The following is a 22,675-nucleotide window of genomic DNA, read 5'->3' as shown; positions in this document are numbered from 1 at the left end:
TCTCCATTCCCCATAAAGCTCGTTGTTTACTATGTCCAGGAACGGGGAACAAATTTCGGGATGGTATCTCTCCTTCCACCGACAACCCTCGGAACCCAGAATTCCCCAGCACAAACATTAGGGGCCAAAAAAGTCAATCAATCATATTTATTGAGTGCTTACAGTGTGCAGAGCACTGTAGAAGGCTCTTGGGAGAGTACAATATAACATAATTGGTAGACACATTACCTGCCCACAACAAGCTTGCAGTCTAGAGGGGGAGACAGACATTAATATTAATAATAAATTAATTACATTTGTGCATAGGTGCTGTGGGGCTGAGGGAAGGGTGAATAAAGGATGTGAAACCAAGTATAAGGGTGACACCAAATATAAGGGTGACACAGAAGGGAGTGGGAGAAAAGGAAATGAGGGTTTAGTCAAGGAAGGTCTCTTGGAGATGTGTGATTTTACAGCTTTGCAAGTTCCAAACAATGAGTTCTTTTGATCTGATTCTACTTCCTTCAAATAAAAAAACCCAGCATTAATCCATTTCCACTTTATAAACAGCCATTAATAACATTTATTTATAAAAAACATCATGAACAAGAAAAAAGATGAAGACTAAATTGGTCACGTCCACAGGCTTCCCGTTGTTTAATTTCATTCAGACAGTGACTACAAATTGTTCATCGATTTCTACCACCGGGCCAGGCGTCCCCGCTCTCTTCGGTGCTAATAGGAGATCATAGTTGCGTTCTTGTAATTCACTGCATTTAATGATCTGAAATTTAAAAGCAAAACAGACATGTTAACTTGGTGGCTGTAGGCATCATAAAACCATTATGGTATTTGTTAATAAATGTGGTATTAAGTGCTTACTTTGTGCCAAGCACTGGGGTGGACACCAGCAAATCGGGTTGGACACAGTCGCTGTCCCACATGGCGCATACAGTGTCAGTTGAAGTAGGAGGGAGGCCAGCTATTGAATCCCCGTTTTCCAGGTGAGGTAACTGATGCACAGAGAGGTGAAGTGACTTGCCCAAGGTCACACAGCCGACGTGGCGGAGCCAGAATTAGAGCACGTGACCTTCTGACTCTCGGGCTCGTGCTCCATCCACTATACCGTACTGCATTGTAAAGGCCTAGGTATAGGCCCTCGTCCCCCCTCCATCCCCCCCATCTTACCTCCTTCTCTTCCCCACAGCACCTGCATATACGTATATATGTTTGTACATATTTATTACTCTATTTATTTTACTTGTACCTATCTATTCTATTTATTTTATTTTGTTAGTATGTTTGGTTTTGTTCTCAGTCTCCCCCTTTTAGACTGTGAGCCCACTGGTTTTTTTTTTTTTTTTTAATGGCATTTATTAAGCGTTTACTATGTGCAAAGCACTGTTCTAAGCGCTGGGGAGGTTACAAGGTGATCAGGTTGTCCCACATAGGGCTCACAGTTCCCCATTTTACAGATGAGGGAACTGAGGCCCAGAGAAGTGAAGTGACTTGCCCAGAGTCACCCAGCTGACAAGTGGCGGAGCCGGGATTTGAACCCCTGACCTCTGACTCCAAAGCCCGGGCTGTTTCCACTGAGCCACGCTGCTTCTGTTGGGTAGGGACTGTCTCTATATGTTGCCAACTTGTACTTCCCAAGCGCTTAGTACAGTGCTCTGCACAAAGTAAGCACTCAATAAATACGATTGATTGATTGATAGGTATTATTCAACGTCTATACATCAACTTCACCTTTTTTTATGACCGTGAAAAAATCCTGAAAATGGTTTGAATCTGATGATTTCAGTGCTTCTGACTGGCCGGGAGGCCTTGATGTGAGAAACCGAATGACCCGGGACGAGGAAGCGAGAGAGAAGTGCGTACCTTCCCTGCTAGATTCAGTCTGCCCATTCATTATTATTATTATTATTTCCCCAACCCCCCGCATCTAGTCCCCCTTCTAGACTGCGAGCCCACTGTTGGGTAGGGACCGTCTCTATATGTTGACAACTTGTACTTCCCAAGCGCTTAGTACAGTGCTCTGCACACAGTAAGCGCTCAATAAATACGATTGATTGATTGACTCAACTGTATTTATTGAGCACTTTGTGCAGAAGCACTTTGGGAGAGTACAGCACTGCTGTAAACAGATACATTCCCTGCCCACAACGAGCTTATAGACTAGAGCGGGAGAGAAAACATCAGTACAAATAAATTACAGCTACATATATAAGTACCATGGGGCTGGGAGAGGGGAGGAACAAAGGGAGCAAGTCAGGGGGACGGAGAAGGGAGTGGGAGAAGAGGAAAGGAGGGTTTAGATTGAGAAGGCCTCTTGGAGGAGGTGGGCTTTCAATAAGGCTTGGAAGAGGGGGGGAGTCACTGTCTGTTGGATTTGGGGAGGGAGGATGATCCAGGCCGGAGGCAGGATGAGGGCTAGGGGTCAATGGAGAGAAAAACGAGAGTTCTGACTAACCAGGGCTTCTCCTTGCAGGAAAGAAACCGCTTTGTTCGCGTGCCTGGATGATGCAGGCCGATTCAGCATCCCCAGGCTTTGGTGCCTCCGGCTCAACCCTCTCCCAAGCCTCAGTGTGGCCCTGAGCTCCGCCGTGTCCTCCGGGTGCTCAGTCCAGTGCACCGCACCCCGTGGGCATTCAGTACATGCCATCACCACTGCTCCTACTAAAGCCGGGATGTGTGGGGAGAGGAAAGGGCTCCCAGGTAGGAGGAAGAAGCGCGGAGAAAGGGAGGAGGGGCGGGGAGAGGGTGTCCACTGGATCTGCGTTAGGGTTCCTCTACGTATCCTTCCTGAGCCCGGGCTCGGCTTTCCGGACTAACCATCCCGGGAAGCCCACAGCTTCCAGGGAGAATTCCTTCTGCCACCCTTCCACCCCTCCCCGGCAACTCCCCAGGGCCAAGACTCAACTTACTTTTTGATGTTGGTGGCCATTATACTGGAGATTGGTCTGCTTTTGGGCCCACTGGGAGGGTGGAAGATCTTTCCTGATTTCTTCGCGATGGTTTGGGGTGGTTTCACCGAAAAAGGTTCATTGGAATGGGCAGGGTACGGGTCAAACGTGCCAGCTTTCATGCCACCTGGCTGAAGGACAAACGGAAAATGCAGCTTGCTGGTAAAATGCCCGCGAGGGTCTTCCGAGCTGCTAAGGGAAGATCTGGGAGGAAGCAGGAGAGCCTGGCCCCAGGGGCTAGCAGGAACCTGGTGCCAACTCTGCCCACTTCCCTGCTCATTCTCTGGGAATCGGGAGACCTGAGCTGTATCCTGGCTCTGCCTGCTAGGGCTCTGCCATCAGCAGGGAATATTTCCGGCCCAGGAACCACTTGGCATGTTCCACGAATGGCCCAGTGAGAGTCCTGAAAATAACTATGGCTGTTTATCAAGTCTATTCTAACCCCCATCACACATGCCCCCCAACCCCCCGAAAACAGCCCCCAAAACACACACGTACCCAAACGTCCTTGGTTGGCCCTAATAATAATAATGGTATTTGTTGAGTGCTTACTATAATAATAATAATGATGATGATGGTATTTGTTAAGTGCTTACTATGTGTGAAGCACTGTTCTAAGCGCTGGGGGGAATACAAGGTGATCAGGTTGTCCCACATGGGGCTCACAGTCTTAATCCCCATTTTCCAGATGAGGTAACTGAGGCTCATGGAAGTGAAGTGACTTGCCCAAAGTCACACAGCTGACAAGTGGCGGAACCCCATGAGCTCTGACTCCCAAGCCTGTGCTCTTCCCACTGAGCCACGCTGCTTCTCTATGTGCCAAGCGCTGTCCTAAGCGCTGTAGTAGATATAGGATAACCGGGTTAGACATGGTCCCTGTCCCAGATGGGGCTCACAGTCTTAGTCCCCATTTTACAGATGAGGGCATTGAGGCCCAGAGAAGTGAAATGACTTGCTTAAATTCACAACAGGCATGTAGAGGAGCCAGGATTTAGAAGCCAGGTCCTTTGAATCCCAGGCCCATGCTCTTTCCCCTAGGCCACGCTGCTTCCCAGGGGATGGGAAGAGGGTTTTATCATAATCCTTACACTATCCCATTGGATTTTTGTAGCTGCTGTGGACTGCCCACCTTCTCCACCCCACCCGCCTTCTGCTAGAAGCAGCGTGGCTTGGTGGAAAGAGCACGGGCTTCTCTAGATGTGATGAGGTAACTGAGGCCCAGAGAAGTGACTTGCCCAAAGTCACCCAGCTGACGGTTGGCAGAGCCTGGATTTGAACCCATGACCTCTGCCTCCAAAGCCCGGGCTCTTTCCACTGAGCCACGCTGCTTCTCTACTTGGTAGAGTTGAATTTGTACCATTAGTTTTCTGTATATATGTATATATGTTTGTACATATTTATTATTCTGTTTATTTATTTTACTTGTACATATCTATTCATTTATTTTATTTTGTTCGTATGTTTGGTTTTGTTCTCTGTCTCCCCCTTCTAGACTGTAAGCCCATTGTTGGGTAGGGACTGTCTATATATGTTACCAACTTGGACTTCCCAAGCGCTTAGTACAGTGCTCTGCACACAGTAAGTGCTCAATAAATACGATTGATTGATTGATTGACTGAGTCAGAGGTTGTGCGTTCTAATCCCAGCTCTGCCACTTGCCAGCTGTGTGACTTTGGGCAAGTCACTTCACTTCTCTGGGCCTCAGTTCCCTCATCTGTAAAATGGGGATGAATCAATCAATCAATCAATCAATCGTATTTATTGAGCGCTTGAAGACTGTGAGCCCCCCCATGGGACAACCTGATCACCTTGTAACCTCCCCAGCGCTTAGAACGGTGCTTTGCAGATAGTAAGCGCTTAATAAATGCCATTATTATTATTATTATCTGGGAGAAACCATCTCAACTCCTCTGGCCATCCTGGGGCACTGACCATTTGTCTTTCTGCGCTTGATGTCTGCCCCGTGACCCGACCCCAGTGATGCCCGCAGCCCACCTTTTTAGGGGGTGAAGTTGGTTTAAATGGCAGACCCGTGTGTTTGGCCTTCTCTCGCTTCTTCAGTGGGGGCAGAGGGTTTTCCAGGAAATAAGGGTTGGGGTTGAAGTATTCCTTTGGGTGCAGGTTCAGCTTGAAAGCGGTCCCTTTGAGCCGGCTGCGGTGGGCTTCCATCTCTTTCTGAAAATCGGGCACACGACGGGTGACCTGTTGGCAGCTCGCTTACCCACCCCGATAATAATAAGAATGGTATTTGTTAAGTGTTTTCTATGTTCATTCATTCAGTAGTATTTATTGAGCACTGTACCAAGCGCTATGCAAAGCACAGTACTCATTCATTCATTCAATCATATTTATTGAGCACTTACTGTGTGCACAGCACTGTACTGAGTGCTTGGCAAGTACAGTTGGCAACACGGTATTTGTTAAATGTTTTCTATGTTCATTCATTCAGTAGTATTTATTGAGCGCTTACCGTGTGCAAAACACTGTACCAAGCGCTATGCAAAGCACAGTACTCATTCATTCATTCATTCAATCATATTTATTGAGCACTTACTGTGTGCACAGCACTGTACTGAGCGCTTGGCAAGTACAGTTGGCAACACGGTATTTGTTAAATGTTTTCTATGTTCATTCATTCAGTAGTATTTATTGAGCGCTTACCCTGTGCAAAGCACTGTACCAAGCGCTATGCAAAGCACAGTACTCATTCACTCATATTTATTGAGCGCTTACTGTGTGCAGAGCACTGTACTAAGCGCTTGGCAAGTACAAGTTGGCAACATATAGAGACGGTCCCTACCCAACAGTCTAGAAGGGGGAGACAGACAACAAAACAAAGTATATTAACAAAATAAAATAAATAGAATAAATATGTACAAATAAAATAGAGTAATGAATACGTACAAACATATATACATATATACAGGTGCTGTGGGGAGGGGAAGGAGGTAAGGTGGAGGGGATACAAGATAATTAGCTCAGACAATCAATGAATCAATCCATCGTACTTACTGAGCACTTACTGTGTGCAGAGCACTGTACTAAGTACAGTGCTGTACAGTCCAAGTAGCGGGGGAGACCAGCTATTGAATCCCCATTTTACAGATGAGGAAACGGAAGCACAGAGAAGTGAAGCGACTTGCCCAAGGACACACAGCCCCGGTGTCCGAACCCGGGTCCTCTGAATCCCAGGCTCATGCTCGTTCCATCTGGCCATGCCGCTTCTCTAGCTCACTAAACTGAAGCGAGCCCTGTTTCAATTCAAGCCTCCGTCTCGGCCTCAGATGGATTTAGTTCGTTGACGCTCTCCTAGGAGCGAAATTCTTTCCCTCTGGCCAAGTTCCGGGCCGAGCCCGAGGTCCCAACCTTGAGTTCCCAGGAATCATCATCATCAATCGTATTTATTGAGCGCTTACTGTGTGCAGAGCACTGTACTAAGCGCTTGGGAAGAACAAGTTGGCAACATATAGAGACGGTCCCTACCCAACAGTGGGCTCACAGTCTAAAAGGGGGAGAATTTAACAACCAATCAATCAATGGTATTTACTGAGAGCTTACTGAGTGCCCAGCACTGTACTAGATTCATTCATTCATTCAATCGTATTTATTGAGCGCTTACTGTTTGCAGAGCACTGTACTAAGCGCTTGGGAAGTACAAGTTGGCAACATATAGAGACGGTCCCTACCCAACAAAATAATAATAATGATGGTATTTGAATCACACAGGTTTCCCCATTGGTTTCCATTTGTTCGGGCAAATGACACTTAGGCTTGTGTCTCTGGGAAGAGTGGTTTATTCCTGACTGCAGGGGGGTGGGGGTAATAATAATGGTATTTAAGTGCTTACTGTGTGTCAAGAACTGTTCTAAGTGCTGGGGTAGATACCGGCTAATCATCATCATCATCATCAATCGTATTTATTGAGCACTTACTATGTGCAGAGCACTGTACTAAGCGCTTGGGAAGTCCAAGTTGGCAACATATAGAGACAGTCCCTACCCAACAGTGGGCTCACAGTCTAAAAGGGGGAGACAGAGAACAAAACCAAACATACTAACAAAATAAAATAAATAGAATAGATATGTACAAATAAAATAAATAAATAAATAGAGTAATAAATATGTACAAACATATATACATATATACAGGTGTTGTGGGGAAGGGAAGGAGGTAAGATGGGGGGGGATGGAGAGGGGGACGAGGGGGAGAGGAAGGAAGGGGCTCAGTCTGGGAGTCCCTGTCCCACATAAGGTCCACAGCCTTAACCCCCATTTTACAGGTGAGGTGACTGAGGCCCAGAGAAGTTGTGACTTGCCCAATGTTGAGAGAAAGAGAGAAAGAGAGAGAGATAAGAGACCCAAGGAACAGGTAAGGCTGGACATGAGCCTGCCAGATTTTTCTGGCCTTTGTCTGACCAGGCCAGTGGCCTAGTTAATAATAATAATGATGGCATTCCACCCCCCCCATCTTACCTCCTTCCCTTCCCCACAGCACCTGTATATATGTTTGTACATATTTGTTACTCTATTTATTTTACTTGTACATATCTATTCTATTAATTTTATTTTGTTAGTATGTTTGGTTTTGTTCTCTGTCTCCCCCTTTTAGACTGTGAGCCCGCTGTTGGGTAGGGACCGTCTCTATGTGTTGCCATCTTGTACTTCCCAAGCGCTTGGTCCAGTGCTCTGCACACAGTAAGCGCTCAGTAAATACGATTGATGATGACGATGATGATTTGTTAGCGCTTACTACGTGCAAAGCACTGATGGTCTGAAGACTAAGAGTGCTCAGTTCGCCTGTGCCCGAACGGCGCCATCACTCTCTAACATGGCCTGCCCTGCTCCCGTTAGTCCCGGTATCAATTCAGTGCTTACTGTGGGCCAAGCACTTTGCAGGTGATCGGGTCAGATTCAGTCCCTGTCTCTGTCTCTCAGATCCAAACAGTCTAATAAAGGAAAGAGAGCAGAAATGACGTCCCTCATTCCGTGGTTGGGGAGGTTGGGGTTCAGAGAGGTTGGCTGACGGGCTCGAGCTCACCCAGTAGGCCAGGCACCGGGCTGGATGCAAACTGGGCTATCAGTGACCTCACCTCCAATTCACACTGCTCAGCACATCTCACTCAACGAACACAATCGAAGGTATTTATTGAACGCTTATTATGTGCAGAGCACTGTACCATACTGGGAAAGCATCATCATCAATCATATTTATTGAGCACTTACTGTGTGCAGAGCACTGCACTAAGTGCTTGGGAAGTACAAGTTGGTAACATATAGAGACAGTCCCTACCCAGCAGTGGGCTCACAGTCTAAAAGGGGGAGACAGAGAACAAAACCAAACATACTAACAAAATAAAATAAATAGAATAGATATGTACAAGTAAAATAAATAAATAGAGTAATAAATATGTACAAACATATATACATATATACAGGTGCTGTGGGGAAGGGAAGGAGGTAAGAAGGGGGGGATGGAGAGGGGGACGAGGGGGAGAGGAAGGAGGGGGCTCAGTCTGGGAAGGCCTCCTGGAGGAGGTGAGCTCTCAGTAGGGCCTTGAAGGGAAGGCCCTTCAAGCATGGCCTAGTGGTTAGAGCACAGGCCTGGGTCCTAATCCCAGCTCCGCCACTTCTCTGTTGTGTAACCTTGGGCAACTCGCTTAACTTCTCTGTGCCTCCGTTACCTTATCTGTAAAATGGGGATTAAGACCGTGAGCCCCATGTGAGACGGGGACTGTGTCCACCCTGATTAGCCTATACGTACCCCAGTGCCTAGTACAGTGCCTGACACCTAGTAAACGCTCAACAAATACCATAAGAAACCCACTCCCTGTAACCTCAATCTTGTGTCTCTCACTGCCCACCCCTCACCCATCCCTCATCCTGCCTGTGGCCTCCTCCCTCTTCATATCCAATGGACGATCACTCTCCTCATCTTCAAAGCCTTATTTAAAAGTACATCTCCAAGAGGCCTTTTAGACTGTGAGCCCACTATTGGGTAGGGACTGTCTCTATATGTTCCCAACTTGTACTTCCCAAGCGCTTAGTACAGTGCTCTGCACACAGTAAGCGCTCAATAAATACGATTGATTGATTGATTGATCCCTCATCCTGCCTGTGGCCTGGGACCAGCTCCCTCTTCATATCCAATGGATGATCACTCTCCTCATCTTCAAAGCCTTATTTAAAAGTACATCTCCAAGGGGCCTTTCCTAACTAAGCCCTCATTTCCTCTTCTTCCACTCCCTTCTCCTTTACCCCCTTTATTCACCCCTCCCTCAGCCCCACAGCACTTATGCACACGTGCGTAATTTATTAATACCAATGTCCGTCTTCCCATCTAGACTGCAAGCTCCTTGTGGGCAGGGAGCGTGTCTACCGTTACATTGTACTCTCCCTAGCACTTAGTAAAGTACTCTGCAGACGATAAGTGCTCAATAAATATGGATCAATCAATCAGTCGTATTTATTGAGCGCTTACTGTGTGCAGAGCACTGTACTAAGCACTTGGGAAGTACAAGTTGGCAGCACATAGAGACGGTCCCTACCCAACAGTGGGCTCACAGTCTAGAAGGGGGAGACAGAGAACAAAATGAAACATATTAACAAAATAAAATAAATAGAATAGATATGTACAAGTAAAATAAATAGAGTAATAAATACGTACAAATCAATCAATCAATCAATCGTATTTATTGAGCGCTTACTATGTGCAGAGCACTGTACTAAGCGCTTGGGAAGTACAAATTGGCATCACATAGAGACAGTCCCTACCCAACAGTGGGCTCACAGTCTAAAAGGGGGAGACAGAGAACAGAACCAAACATACCAACAAAATAAAATAAGTAGGATAGAAATGTACAAGTAAAATAAATAAATAAATAAATAAATAGAGTAATAAATATGTATGTACAAACATATATACATATATACAGGTGCTGTGGGGAAGGGAAGGAGGTAAGGCGGGGGGGGATCGATTGATTGGCATTTTTTATCAGTCACCCGTCCCCACGAGGAACCCTTAATCTTGGCCATCATCATCAATCGTATTTATTGAGCGCTTACTGTGTGCAGAGCACTGTACTAAGCGCTTGGGAAGTACAAGTTGGCACCATATAGAGACAGTCCCTACCCAGCAGTGGGCTCACAGTCTAAAAGCCATGAACTACGCTGGTCTTTAACAAGCTAAACTCTCCACAGCCGGGAAAAAAAACGCCTTCCATCTCACGCAATTTTCCACACGGGACGTCACGTTGTTTTACCTTCAGATTGTCCTTGGCGGTGTCATAGAAATCCGAGGAGTGCGTAAGCTGCTTGCCGATGGTGAGGTTGGGATACCTGTGGAAGGAAAATCCACACTGAGGACGTGGGGGTTCAGGCGGCCCTGGTGGGGTGAATGAACACCCCGTGAGGTTGAAAAAGGCTTGGGGGAAGGTGGAGAAACACTCACCCGTATCCGCTGCCTTTCTTGCCTGGGTTTGTGTATATATTCTTCCCAGGAGCAAGATATTTGTCTCTGGCTCTGGCTTGTCTGCTGAAGAAGGGGCACGGGCCTCCGATGGTCCCGTAGTAGCTTCCTAGTCCGCTCCTTAGACGGTTCAGAACACGCGGAAGTCAGGGAAAGGCCCACCACTCAACTGCCTCGCAGAAACCTTCCCGCTATCAGTAGCCACAGAGTTTAGCGAGCGTGGATGACGCTGATCAATCAATCAATCAATCAATCGTATTTATTGAGCGCTTACTGTGTGCAGAGCACTGGACTAAACGCTTGGGAAGTACAAGTAGGCAACATCCAGAGACAGTCCCTACCCACCAGCGGGCTCACAGTCTAAAAGCTGATGATGATGACGGTATTCGTTAAGCGCTAACTATGCGTCAAGCGCTGTTCTAAATGCCAGGGCAGATCAGGTGGGGCACTGTCCCTGCCCCACGGGGCTCACAGTCATCATCATCATCATCATCAATCGTATTTATTGAGCGCTTACTATGTGCAGAGCACTGTACTAAGCGCTTGGGAAGTACAAATTGGCAACACACAGAGACAGCCCCTACCCAACAGTGGGCTCACAGTCTAAAAGGGGGAGACAGAGAACAAAACCAAACATACTAACAAAGTAAAATAAATAGAATAGATATGTACAAATAAAATAAATAAATAAATAAATAAATAAATCCCCATTTTCCAGATGAGGGAACTGAGGCACAGAGAAGTGAAGCGACTTGCCCAAGGTCACGCAGCAGACGAGCGGCAAAGTCACTTCCTATTTTACTCCATAAAACAGACACCGTTGTGATACCATTTTCATCTTTAAAATGTGTATTTTTACTCTCTGATCAACCCAAGCGCTTAGTCCAGTGCTCTGCACACAGTAAGCGCTCAATATATACGATTGAATGAATGAAAATTCGGGATGGTGAAGCCAGTCGAGACTGCAAACCACTACTAATGGCAGGACTCTTACCAATAGCTCTATCAGGCAGTTGTTGGGGCACTTGTATATATGTATATATGTTTGTACATATTTATTACTCTATTTATTTTACTTGTACATATCTATTCTAGTTATTTTATTTTGTTAATATGTTTGGTTTTGTTCTCTGTCTCCCCCTTTTAGACTGTGAGCCCACTGTTGGGTAGGGACTGTCTCTATATGTTGCCAACTTGTACTTCCCAAGCGCTTAGTACAGTGCTCTGCACACAGTAAGCGCTCAATAAATACGACATTGATTGATTGATTGATTGCCTCACGAGATGGGAGAGAAACTGAGGAAGGGGAAATCCGGAATTCCCAAGGAACAAAACGGAAACAGACCTCGGTTGAACGCTTCCAATTCCACTAGACTGTAAGGTCTCTGAAAGCATGGATCAGGTCTGCTAAATAGACGGTGAGCTCATTATTGCTGTACTGTACTTTCCAAAGCGCTTAATACAGCGCTCTGCACACAGTAAGCGCTTAATAAATATGATTTAATGAATGAATGAATAACTCTATTGGGCTCTCCTAAACACTTAATCTAGTGCTCTGCATAGAGTAGGCACTCCATCAATTATTATTACTCTATTTATTTATTTTATTACTCTATTTATTTTGTTACTCTATTTTATTACTCTATTTACTCATTTATTTTACTTGTACATATCTATTTATTTTATTTTGTTAATATGTTTGGTTTTGTTCTCTGTCTCCCCCTTCTAGACTGTGAGCCCACTGTTGGGGAGGGACTGTCTCTAGATGTTGCCAACTTGTACTTCCCAAGTGCTTAGTACAGTGCTCTGCACACAGTAAGCGCTCAATAAATACAATTGATTGATTGATTGATTGCCTCACGAGATGGGAGAGAAACTGAGGAAGGGGAAATCCGGAATTCCCAAGGAACAAAACGGAAACAGACCTCGGTTGAACGCTTCCAATTCCACTAGACTGTAAGGTCTCTGAAAGCATGGATCAGGTCTGCTAACTAGATGGTGAGCTCATTATTGCTGTACTGTACTTTCCAAAGCGCTTAATACAGCGCTCTGCACACAGTAAGCGCTTAATAAATATGATTTAATGAATGAATGAATAACTCTATTGGGCTCTCCTAAACACTTAATCTAGTGCTCTGCATAGAGTAGGCACGCCATCAATTATTATTACTCTATTTATTTTATTACTCTATTTATTAATTTATTTTTTTACTCTATTTATTTATTCATTTATTTTACTTGTACATATCTATTTCTTTTATTTTGTTAATATGTTTGATTTTGTTCTCTGTCTCCCCCTTCTAGACTGTGAGCCCATTGTTGGGTAGGGACCGTCTCTATATGTTGCCAACTTGTACTTCCCAAGCGCTTAGTACAGTGCTCTGCACACAGTAAGCGCTCAATAAATACGATTGATTGATTGATTGATTGATCAATACTATTCGTGGACTGAGACCTTCCCCATATTCTGATTAATTTTGGGGTTGAAACTCGCCCAAATGACAGAGGTGCAGTGCGGACATCAGGCTCACATCAGCATGGCCAAGTGGGGCCTGGGAGTCAAAAGGACCTGGGTTCTAATCCTGGCTCCACCACTTGTCTGCTGAGTGACCTTGGGCAAGTCACTTTACTTCTCTGTGCTTCAGTTCCCTCATCTGTAAAATGAGGATTAAGACTGTAAGCCCCATGGGGGACAGGAACCGTGTCCAACCCGATTAGCTTTTATCTACCCCAGTGCTTAGAAGAGTGCTTGGCACATAGTAAGTGCTTAACAAATGCCGTTTGGCTCAGTGGAAAGAGCATGCGCTTTGGAGTCATAGGTCATGGGTTCAAATCCCGGCTCCGCCAATTGTCAATCAATCAATCAATCGTATTTACTGAGTGCTTACTGTGTGCAGAGCACTGTACTAAGCGCTTGGGAAGTCCAAGTGGGCAACATCTAGAGACGGTCCCTACCCAACAGTGGGCTCACAGTCTAAAAGGGGGAGACAGAGGACAAAACCAAACATACTAACAAAATAAAATAAATAGAATAAATAAGTACAAGTAAAATAAATAGAGTAATAAATATGTACAAACATATATACATATATACAGGTGCTGTGGGGAAGGGAAGGAGGTAAGATGTCAGCTGTGTGACTTTGGGCAAGTCACTTAACTTCTCTGGGCCTCAGTTCCCTCATCTGTAAAATGGGGATTAGGACTGTGAGCCCCCCGTGGGACAACCTGATCACCTTGGAACCTCCCCAGTGCCTAGGACAGTGCTTTGCACATAGTAAGCACTTAATAAATGCAATTATTATTATTATCTTTAAATTCTATTATTAGAAGTTATTTATTAATTTATATCAATATATATTATATAATATATCATATAAATTATATATTATAATATGTCATATGTACTATATATTATAATATATTTATATAATATAATATAATATATGATATAATATATATATATTAGACTGTGAGCCCACTGTTGGGTAGGGACTGTCTCTATATGTTGCCAATTTGTACTTCCCAAGCGCTTAGTACAGTGCTCTGCACATAGTAAGCACTCAATAAATATGACTGATGATGATGATATATAATTATATAATATTATATAATACATTACATTATTTTATATTAATATCCGTCTCCCCCTCTAGCTTGACAGCTCGTGTGGGCGAGGAGCGCGTCTGCCAATTCTGCTGTACTGTCATCATCATCAATCGTATTTATTGAGCGCTCACTATGTGCAGGGCACTGTACTAAGCGCTTGGGAAGTACAAATTGGCAACATATAGAGACAGTTAAATATGTACAACATATACAGGTATATACACACGCACACACACATATATATATATATATACATATCATCAGTCGTATTTATTGAGCACTTAGTACAGTAAGCGCTTGACAGAGTGTTCTGCATACAGTAAGCACTCAATAAATACCATTGTGGACGAAGATGATTTCTCACGGGGGTTTTTTTGAGGGATGGGAGGGGATGCTTCCAAGCTAAAGAGGAGGAAGGGGGATGTCCCCTTCCCCGACACTTACGGCTTCTTCTCTCCACTACTGGGCAGGAAGGCTTTGCCCAGGTTCTTTTTGGACTCCTCCACCAGATACCGTCTCCGAAGTTGGTTCCTATTCGTGTAGCCCTCGCCTTCGAAGATCCTGACAAAACGGGGCTCGAAGTAGCCCGGCTGGAGGTCGGACATCACCTTGGTGCCTCCGGGGAGCATCTGCTTCTTCTTGCTGGCGGCTTCGTTGAACGGGCCTTCGGACGGAGCAAAGTGATCATCATCAGTCGTATTTATTGAGCGCTTACTATGTGCAGAGCACTGTCCTAAGCGCTTGGGAAGTCCAAGTTGGCAACATATTGGCTGGGGTGCGGCTGAGGTGGGTCAGAGCGGGAAAGGGGGTGGGGAATGGAAGCGGGGGAAAATCCCAGCGGGACAAGGGGCCCGTGTGGCTTCTCATTTATTTATTTTACTTGTACATATCATCATCATCAATCGTATTTATTGAGCGCTTACTATGTGCAGAGCACTGCACTAAGCGCTTGGGAAGTACAAATTGGCAACATCTAGAGACAGTCCCCACCCAACAGTGGGCTCACAGTCTAAAACGGGGAGACGGAGAACAAAACCAAACATACTAACAAAATAAAATAAATAGAATAGATATGTACAAGTAAAATAAATACATAGAGTAAAAAATATGTACAAACATATATACATATAGACAGGTGCTGTGGGGAAGGGAAGGTGGTAAGATGGGGGGGATGGAGAGGGGGACGAGGGGGAGAGGAAGAAATAGAATACCTATTCTATTTATTTTATTTTCTTAGTATGTTTGGTTTTGTTCTCTGTCTCCCCCTTTTAGACTGTGAGCCCACTGTTGGGTAGGGACTGTCTCTAGATGTTGCCAGCTTGGACTTCCCAAGCGCTTAGTACAGTGCTCTGCACACAGTAAGCGCTCAATAAATACAATTGATGATGATGATGATGATATCTATTCTATTTATTTTATTTGGTTAGTATGTTTGGTTTTGTTCTCTGTCTACCCCTTTTAGACTGTGAGCCCGCTGTTGGGTAGGGACTGTCTCTATATGTTGCCAACTTGGACTTCCCAAGCGCTTAGTACAGTGCTCTGCACACAGTAAGTGCTCAATAAATACGATTGATGATGATGACGATCTATCCCACTTCTGAGCACAGTGCTTAGCACAATCAATCAATCAGTGGTATTTACTGAGCGCTTACTGTGTGCAGACCTCTACTAAGCGCTTGGGAGAGTTCAGTTCAACAAAATTGGTAGACGTTCTCTGCCCACAAGGAACTCATAGTCTAAGGGGGAGATAGACATTAACATAAATAAATGTACATCACTGCTGTGAGGCTGAGGGTTAAATCCCATCATTATAATAGTAATAATAATAATAATAATGGCATTTATTAAGCACTTACCCAGCGCTTAGAACAGTGCGTTGCACATAGTAAGCGCTTAATAAATGCCATTATTATTATTATCATTACTATGTGCAAAGCACTGTTCTAAACGCTGGGGAGGTTACAAGGTTATCAGCCCCTTCCTTCCTCTCCCCCTCGTCCCCCTCTCCATCCCCCCCATCTTACCTCCTTCCCTTCCCCACAGCACCTGTATATATGTATGTATGGTTGTACATATTTATTACTCTATTTATTTATTTATTTTACTTGTACATTTCTATCCTATTTATTTTATTTTGTTGGTATGTTTGGTTCTGTTCTCTGTCTCCCCCTTTTAGACTGTGAGCCCACTGTTGGGTAGGGACTGTCTCTGTTTGTTGCCAATTTGTACTTCCCAAGCGCTTAGTACAGTGCTCTGCACATAGTAAGCGCTCAATAAGTACGATTGATTGATTGATTGATTGTACCACGGGGGGCTCACAGTCTTAATCCCCATTTTTACAGATGAGGCAACTGAGGCCCAGAGAAATGAAGCGACTTGCCCAAAGTCACACAGCTGACGATTGGCGGAGTCGGGATTTGAACCCATGACCTCTGAGTCCAAAGCCCGGGCCCTTTCCACTGGGCCACGCTGCTCCTCGAGGATTACTTGAGGATTCAGATTTAGAAAGAAAGTCTTTGACAGATGTTTTCTTACACCCACTCCCGTCAGAATTCAAACTTTTGGGCAGCCAAAAAAAAAAACCAGAAAACAAACCCTCATCTACTTACGGTTATAGTGGGAAACATATCGGTCCCCAATGGTGATGTACCCCATCTCACTGAAGAGGCCGATCCTATCCATGTCGGATTTCCCCTCGGAAGGCATGGCTGGATCTCCTCGTCCTTGTCTCTCCTCAGGGAAATCTTAGTTCTCTTATATTCCGGCAAAAACCTACCATTTAAGGATGAAACCTGTGTTAATATCACTGAAACCGTGTGCAGTGCTCTCAGCCCCCCAAGGGACAGAAGCCATGTCTAATTCCAATCAATCAATCGTGTATTTTTTATTTTATTATTTTAATCAATCAATCATATTTATTGAGCACTTAGTGTGTGCAGAGCACTGTACTAAGCACTTGGGAAGTCCAAGTTGGCAACATATAGAGACGGTCCCTACCCAACAGTGGGCTCACAGTCTAGAAGGGGGAGACGGAGAACAAAACCAGGCATATTAACAAAATAAAATAAATAGATATGTACAAGTAAGATAGATAAATAGAGTAATAAATATGTACAAACATATATACATATATACAGGTGCTGTGGGGAAGGGAAGGAGGTAAGATGGGGGGATGGAGAGGGGGATGAGGGGGAGATGATCCCCCAAACAGAGATGTCTTGGAGGCAGGAGGAAATGTGAGACTGCAGAGAGAGAGAGAGAGAGAGAGAGATCATCATCAATCGTATTTATTGAGCGCTTACTATGTGCAGAGCACTGTACTAAGTGCTTGGGAAGTACAAATTGGCAACATCTAGAGACAGTCCCTACCCAACAGTGGGCTCACAGTCTTAAAGGGGGAGACAGAGAACAAAACCAAACATACTAACAAAATAAAATAAATAGAATAGATATGTACACGTAAATAAATAAATAGAGTAATATGTACAAACATATATCCATATATACAGGTGCTGTGGGGAAGGGAAGGAGGTAAGATGGGGGGGGATGGAGAGGGGGACGAGGGGGAGGTGATCCCCCAAGCAGAGATGTCTTGGAGGCAGGAGGAAATGTGAGACTGCAGAGAGAGAGAGAGATCAGGGCTGGAGATGTAGATTTGGGTGTCTTCTACATAGACATAGTAGTTGAAGCCATGGGAGCGAATGACTTCTCCAAGGGAGTGGGTGCAGAGGGAGACTGTGAGCCCACTGTTGGGTAGGGACTGTCTCTATATGTTGCCTACTTCATCATCAATCGTATTTATTGATCGCTTACTATGTGCAGAGCACCGTACTAAGCGCTTGGGAAGTACAAATTGGCAACATATAGAGACAGTCCCTACCCAACAGTGGGCTCCCAAGCTCTTAGTCCAGTGCTCTGCACACAGGAAGCGCTCAATAAATACGATTGATGATGATGATGAGAACAGGAGGAGACCCAGAACGGAGCCTTGATGGACTCCCACAGTTCGGGGTGGGACCCTGCGAAAGAGATTGTGAGTGAGCGGCCAGAGAGACAGAAGGAGAGCGATGGAGACGAAACCATTCGTTTGAGCTCATTGTGGGCAGGGATGTGTCTGTCTGTCGTTGTGTTGTACTAAGTGCTCAATAGATACGATGGAATAAACGCTCTCGGTTGCTGGGCAGGGTGGGGAGAAGAGGGGTGTCCGGCCGCGGAGGGGAGAAGCAGCATGGCTTACAGGATAGAGCCCAGGCCTGGGGGTCAGCAGGTCATGGGTTCTAATCCTGCCCCCGCCACTTGTCTGCTGTGTGACCATAAGCAAATCAATTCCCTTCTCTGTGCCTCGGTTGCCTCATCTGCAAAATGGGGATTGAGTCTGGGAGTCCCACGTGGGACAGGGACTGTGTCCAACTCGATTCGCCTGTATCCACCCCAGCGCTTAGTACAGTGCCTGACACAAAGTAAGCGCTTAACAAATCCGCCTCTGCCACTTGTCAGCTGGGTGACCTTGGGCAAGTCACATCACTTCCCCCTCTCCATCCCCCCCATCTTACCTCCTTCCCTTCCCCACAGCACCTGTATATATATATATATATGTTTGTACATATTTATTACTCTATTTTACTTGTACATATCTATTCTATTTATTTTATTTTGTTAGTATGTTTGGTTTCGTTCTCTGTCTCCCCCTTATAGACTGTGAGCCCACTGTTGGGTAGGGACTGTCTCTAGATGTTGCCAACTTGTACTTCCCAAGCGCTTAGTACAGTGCTCTGTACACAGTAAGCACTCAATAAATACGATTGATTGATTGATTCTCTGTGCCTCAGTTTACTCATTTGTAAAATGGGGTTGAAGACTGTGAGCCCCACGTGGGACAACCTGATTACCTTGCAGTAATAACAATAATAATAAGAGAAGCAGCGTGGCTCAGTGGAAAGAGGCCGGGCTTGGGAGTTAGAGGTCATGGGTTCTAGTCCCGGCTCTGCCCCATGTCTGCTGTGTGACTTTGGGCACGTCACTTAACTTCTCTGAGCCTCAGTTACCTCATCTGTAAAATGGGGATTAAGACTGTGAGCCCCCTGTGGGACAACTTGATCACCTTGTAACCTCCCCGGCGCTTAGAACAGTGCTTTGCACATAGTAAGCGCCTAATAAATGCCATTATTATTAGAACAGTGCTTTGCACATAGTAAGCGCTTAAAAATGCTATCATTATTATTAAGACCTCTGACTCCAAAGCCCGTGCTCTTTCCACTGAGCCACACCATTTGTATTTACCCCAGCGCTTAGAACAGTGCTTTGCACATAGTAAGCGCTTAATAAATGCCATTATTATTATTATTAGAACAGTGCTTTGCACATAGTAAGCGCTTAAACAACACTATCATTATTAAGTCACTTAAGTCACTAAGTTAAGTGACTTGCCCAAAGTCACACAGCTGACAATTGGCAGAGCCGGGATTTGAACCCATGTCCTCTGACTCCCAAGCCCGTGCTCTTTCCACCGAGCCACGCCGTTTGTATCTATCCCAGCGCTTAGAACAGTGCTAGGCACATAGTAAGTGCTTAACAAATACCATCATCATTATTATTGACGGTTTGCCCCCCAAAGCTGTACATTTGTTTGTTTGTTTGGGGGATGGGGCGATGCAGCGTGGCTCAGTGGAAAGAGCCCGGGCTTTGGAGTCAGAGGTCATGGGTTCAAATCCCGGCTCTGCCAATTGTCAGCTGGGTGACTTTGGGCAAGTCACTTAACTTAGAACAGTGCTTTGCACATAGTAAGCACTTAACAAATGCCATTATTATTATTATTATTATTAACTTCTCTGTGCCTCAGTTACCTCATCTGCAAACTGGGGATTAAAACCGTGAGCCCCCTGTGGGACAACCTGATCGTCTATCTACTCCAGCGCTTAGAACAGTGCTTGGCACATAGTAAGTGCTTAACAAACACCACCACTGTTAAGTGACTGGCCCAAAAGTTGCTCAGCTGACAGGTGGCAGAGCTGGGATTGGAACCCATGACTTCTGACTCCCAAACCCGTGCTCTTTCCACGAAGTCACGCTGCTTCTCACTGAGAAGCAGTGTTGTTCTCTGTCTTCCCCTTTTAGACTGTGAGCCCACTGTTGGGTAGGGACTGTCTCTATATGTTGCCAATTTGTACTTCCCAAGCGCTTAGTACAGTGCTCTGCACATAGTAAGCGCTCAATAAATACGATTGATGATGATGATGAGAAAGGAGAGAAGGGCTCAGGGATCCTTTTCTCGAGCCCCCTCCTCATCGCCCCCCCCCCGCCTTACCTCCTTCCCTTCCCCACAGCACCTGTATATGTTTGTACAGATTTATTACTCTATTTATTTTACTTGCACATATTTATTACTCTATTTTACTTGTACATATTTACTATTCTATTTATTTTATTTTGCTAATATGTTTTGTTTTGTTGTCTGTCTCCCCCTTCTAGACCGTGAGCCCGCTGTTGGGTAGGGACCGTCTCTAGATGTTGCCAACTTGGACTTCCCAAGCGCTTAGTACAGTGCTCTGCACACAGTAATCGCTCAATAAATACGACTGATGATGATGACGATGATGATGATAAGCCTGCTGTTGGGTAGGGACCGTCTCGAGATGTTGCCAACTTGGATTTCCCAAGCGCTTAGTACAGTGCTCTGCACACAGTAATCGCTCAATAAATACGATTGAATGAATGATCTTGTAACCTCCCCAGCGCTTAGAACACTGCTCTGCACCCAGTAAGCGCTCAATAAATACGACTGAATGAATGAATGATCTTGTAACCTCCCCAGCGCTTAGAACAGTGCTCTGCACACAGTAAACGCTCAATCATCATCATCATCAATCGTATTTATTGAGCGCTTACTATGTGCAGAGCACTGTACTAAGCGCTTGGGAAGTACAAATTGGCAACATATAGAGACAGTCCCTACCCAACAGTGGGCTCACAGTCTAACAGGGGGAGACAAAGAACAAAACCAAGCTCAATAAATACGACTGAATGAATGAATGATCTCGTAACCTCCCCAGCGCTTAGAACAGTGCTCTGCACACAGTAAACGCTCAATCATCATCATCAATCGTATTTATTGAGCGCTTACTATGTGCAGAGCACTGTACTAAGCGCTTGGGAAGTCCAAATTGGCAACCTCTAGAGACAGTCCCTACCCAACAGTGGGCTCACAGTCGAAAAGGGGGAGACGGAGAACAAAACCAAGCTCAATAAATACGACTGAATGAATGAATGATCTTGTAACCTCCCCAGCGCTTAGAACAGTGCTCTGCACACAGTAAACGCTCAATCATCATCAATCGTATTTATTGAGCGCTTACTATGTGCAGAGCACTGTACTAAGCGCTTGGGAAGTACAAATTGGCAACATCTAGAGACAGTCCCTACCCAACAGTGGGCTCACAGTCGAAAAGGGGGAGACAGAGAACAAAACCAAGCTCAATAAATACGACTGAATGAATGAATGATCTTGTAACCTCCCCAGCGCTTAGAACAGTGCTCTGCACACAGTAAACGCTCAATCATCATCAATCGTATTTATTGAGCGCTTACTATGTGCAGAGCACTGTACTAAGCGCTTGGGAAGTCCAAATTGGCAACCTCTAGAGACAGTCCCTACCCAACAGTGGGCTCACAGTCTAAAAGGGGGAGACAAAGAACAAAACCAAGCTCAATAAATACGACTGAATGAATGAATGATCTTGTAACCTCCCCAGCGCTTAGAACGGTGCTCTGCACACAGTAAACGCTCAATCATCATCAATCGTATTTATTGAGCGCTTACTATGTGCAGAGCACTGTACTAAGCGCTTGGGAAGTACAAATTGGCAACCTCTAGAGACAGTCCCTACCCAACAGTGGGCTCACAGTCGAAAAGGGGGAGACGGAGAACAAAACCAAGCTCAATAAATACGACTGAATGAATGAATGATCTCGTAACCTCCCCAGCGCTTAGAACAGTGCTCTGCACACAGTAAACGCTCAATCATCATCAATCGTATTTATTGAGCGCTTACTATGTGCAGAGCACTGTACTAAGCGCTTGGGAAGTCCAAATTGGCAACATCTAGAGACAGTCCCTACCCAACAGTGGGCTCACAGTCGAAAAGGGGGAGACGGAGCACAAAACCAAGCTCAATAAATACGACTGAATGAATGAATGATCTTGTAACCTCCCCAGCGCTTAGAACAGTGCGTTGCACATAGTAAGCGCTTAATAAATGTTATTATTATTACTATTATTATTATTATTCGGCCCAGGAGCGGTCACTCACGCCCCCTTCTCGGCCCTGTCGGGCCTCGGGGATGTCGGCCTCCCCTCCCTGCTCCTTCTCCTCGGCGCCTCGTTGCCATAGCAACCCTGGACCAGGGCGAGCTCACCCCGCACCTCAGGGGTCACCCCGTCTCCTCCCAGCCCCTCGAAGTCTGGGGTGATTTCCAGAACCCCCCCCCCGATATTTCGAAACAGAATTCCCTAAAGTAGGAAATCTGTGGAAAATAATTTTCCTCAGATTCCTGTCCCCTTCTCCCTTTCCTCCTCCCCCGTCCCCCCCGTGATTCAGCGAGGATGGTACGGTCCGAGGAGGGGGATGGTCGGGGCGAAGGGCATTCTGGGAGGTGTAGGCCTC

General features: G+C 45.4%; 1 protein-coding gene across 1 annotated transcript; it reads right to left on the bottom strand.

The window, feature by feature from the left end:
- Positions 1-303: 303 nt before the first annotated feature.
- Positions 304-22,369, bottom strand: C12H4orf47 (chromosome 12 C4orf47 homolog). Its single transcript, XM_038755153.1, has 8 exons — positions 22,322-22,369; positions 16,625-16,787; positions 14,460-14,679; positions 10,392-10,529; positions 10,204-10,279; positions 4,941-5,120; positions 2,907-3,076; positions 304-763 (listed from the first exon to the last, which is right to left on the bottom strand). Exons 2-8 carry the CDS (start codon positions 16,719-16,721, stop codon positions 715-717), a joined length of 930 nt encoding a protein of 309 aa, XP_038611081.1. The 5' UTR covers positions 16,722-16,787; positions 22,322-22,369; the 3' UTR covers positions 304-714.
- Positions 22,370-22,675: the final 306 nt, after the last annotated feature.

Source organism: Tachyglossus aculeatus, chromosome 12 (genome assembly GCF_015852505.1).
Source record: "Tachyglossus aculeatus isolate mTacAcu1 chromosome 12, mTacAcu1.pri, whole genome shotgun sequence".
Taxonomy (NCBI): Eukaryota; Metazoa; Chordata; class Mammalia; order Monotremata; family Tachyglossidae; genus Tachyglossus; species Tachyglossus aculeatus.
This window is presented reverse-complemented; position numbering and strand designations above follow the sequence as displayed.

Excerpts from the sequence above, each read along its gene's own strand:
- C12H4orf47 (XM_038755153.1), bottom strand. The coding sequence starts at position 16,721 with ATGCCTTCCGAGGGGAAATCCGACATGGATAGGATCGGCCTCTTCAGT. Across the intron at positions 3,077-4,940 it reads CAACTTCACCCCCTAAAAAG|CCAGGTGGCATGAAAGCTGG; the intron begins GTGGGCTGCGGG and ends TTTGTCCTTCAG. Across the intron at positions 764-2,906 it reads ATGGCCACCAACATCAAAAA|ATCATTAAATGCAGTGAATT; the intron begins GTAAGTTGAGTC and ends TTTAAATTTCAG.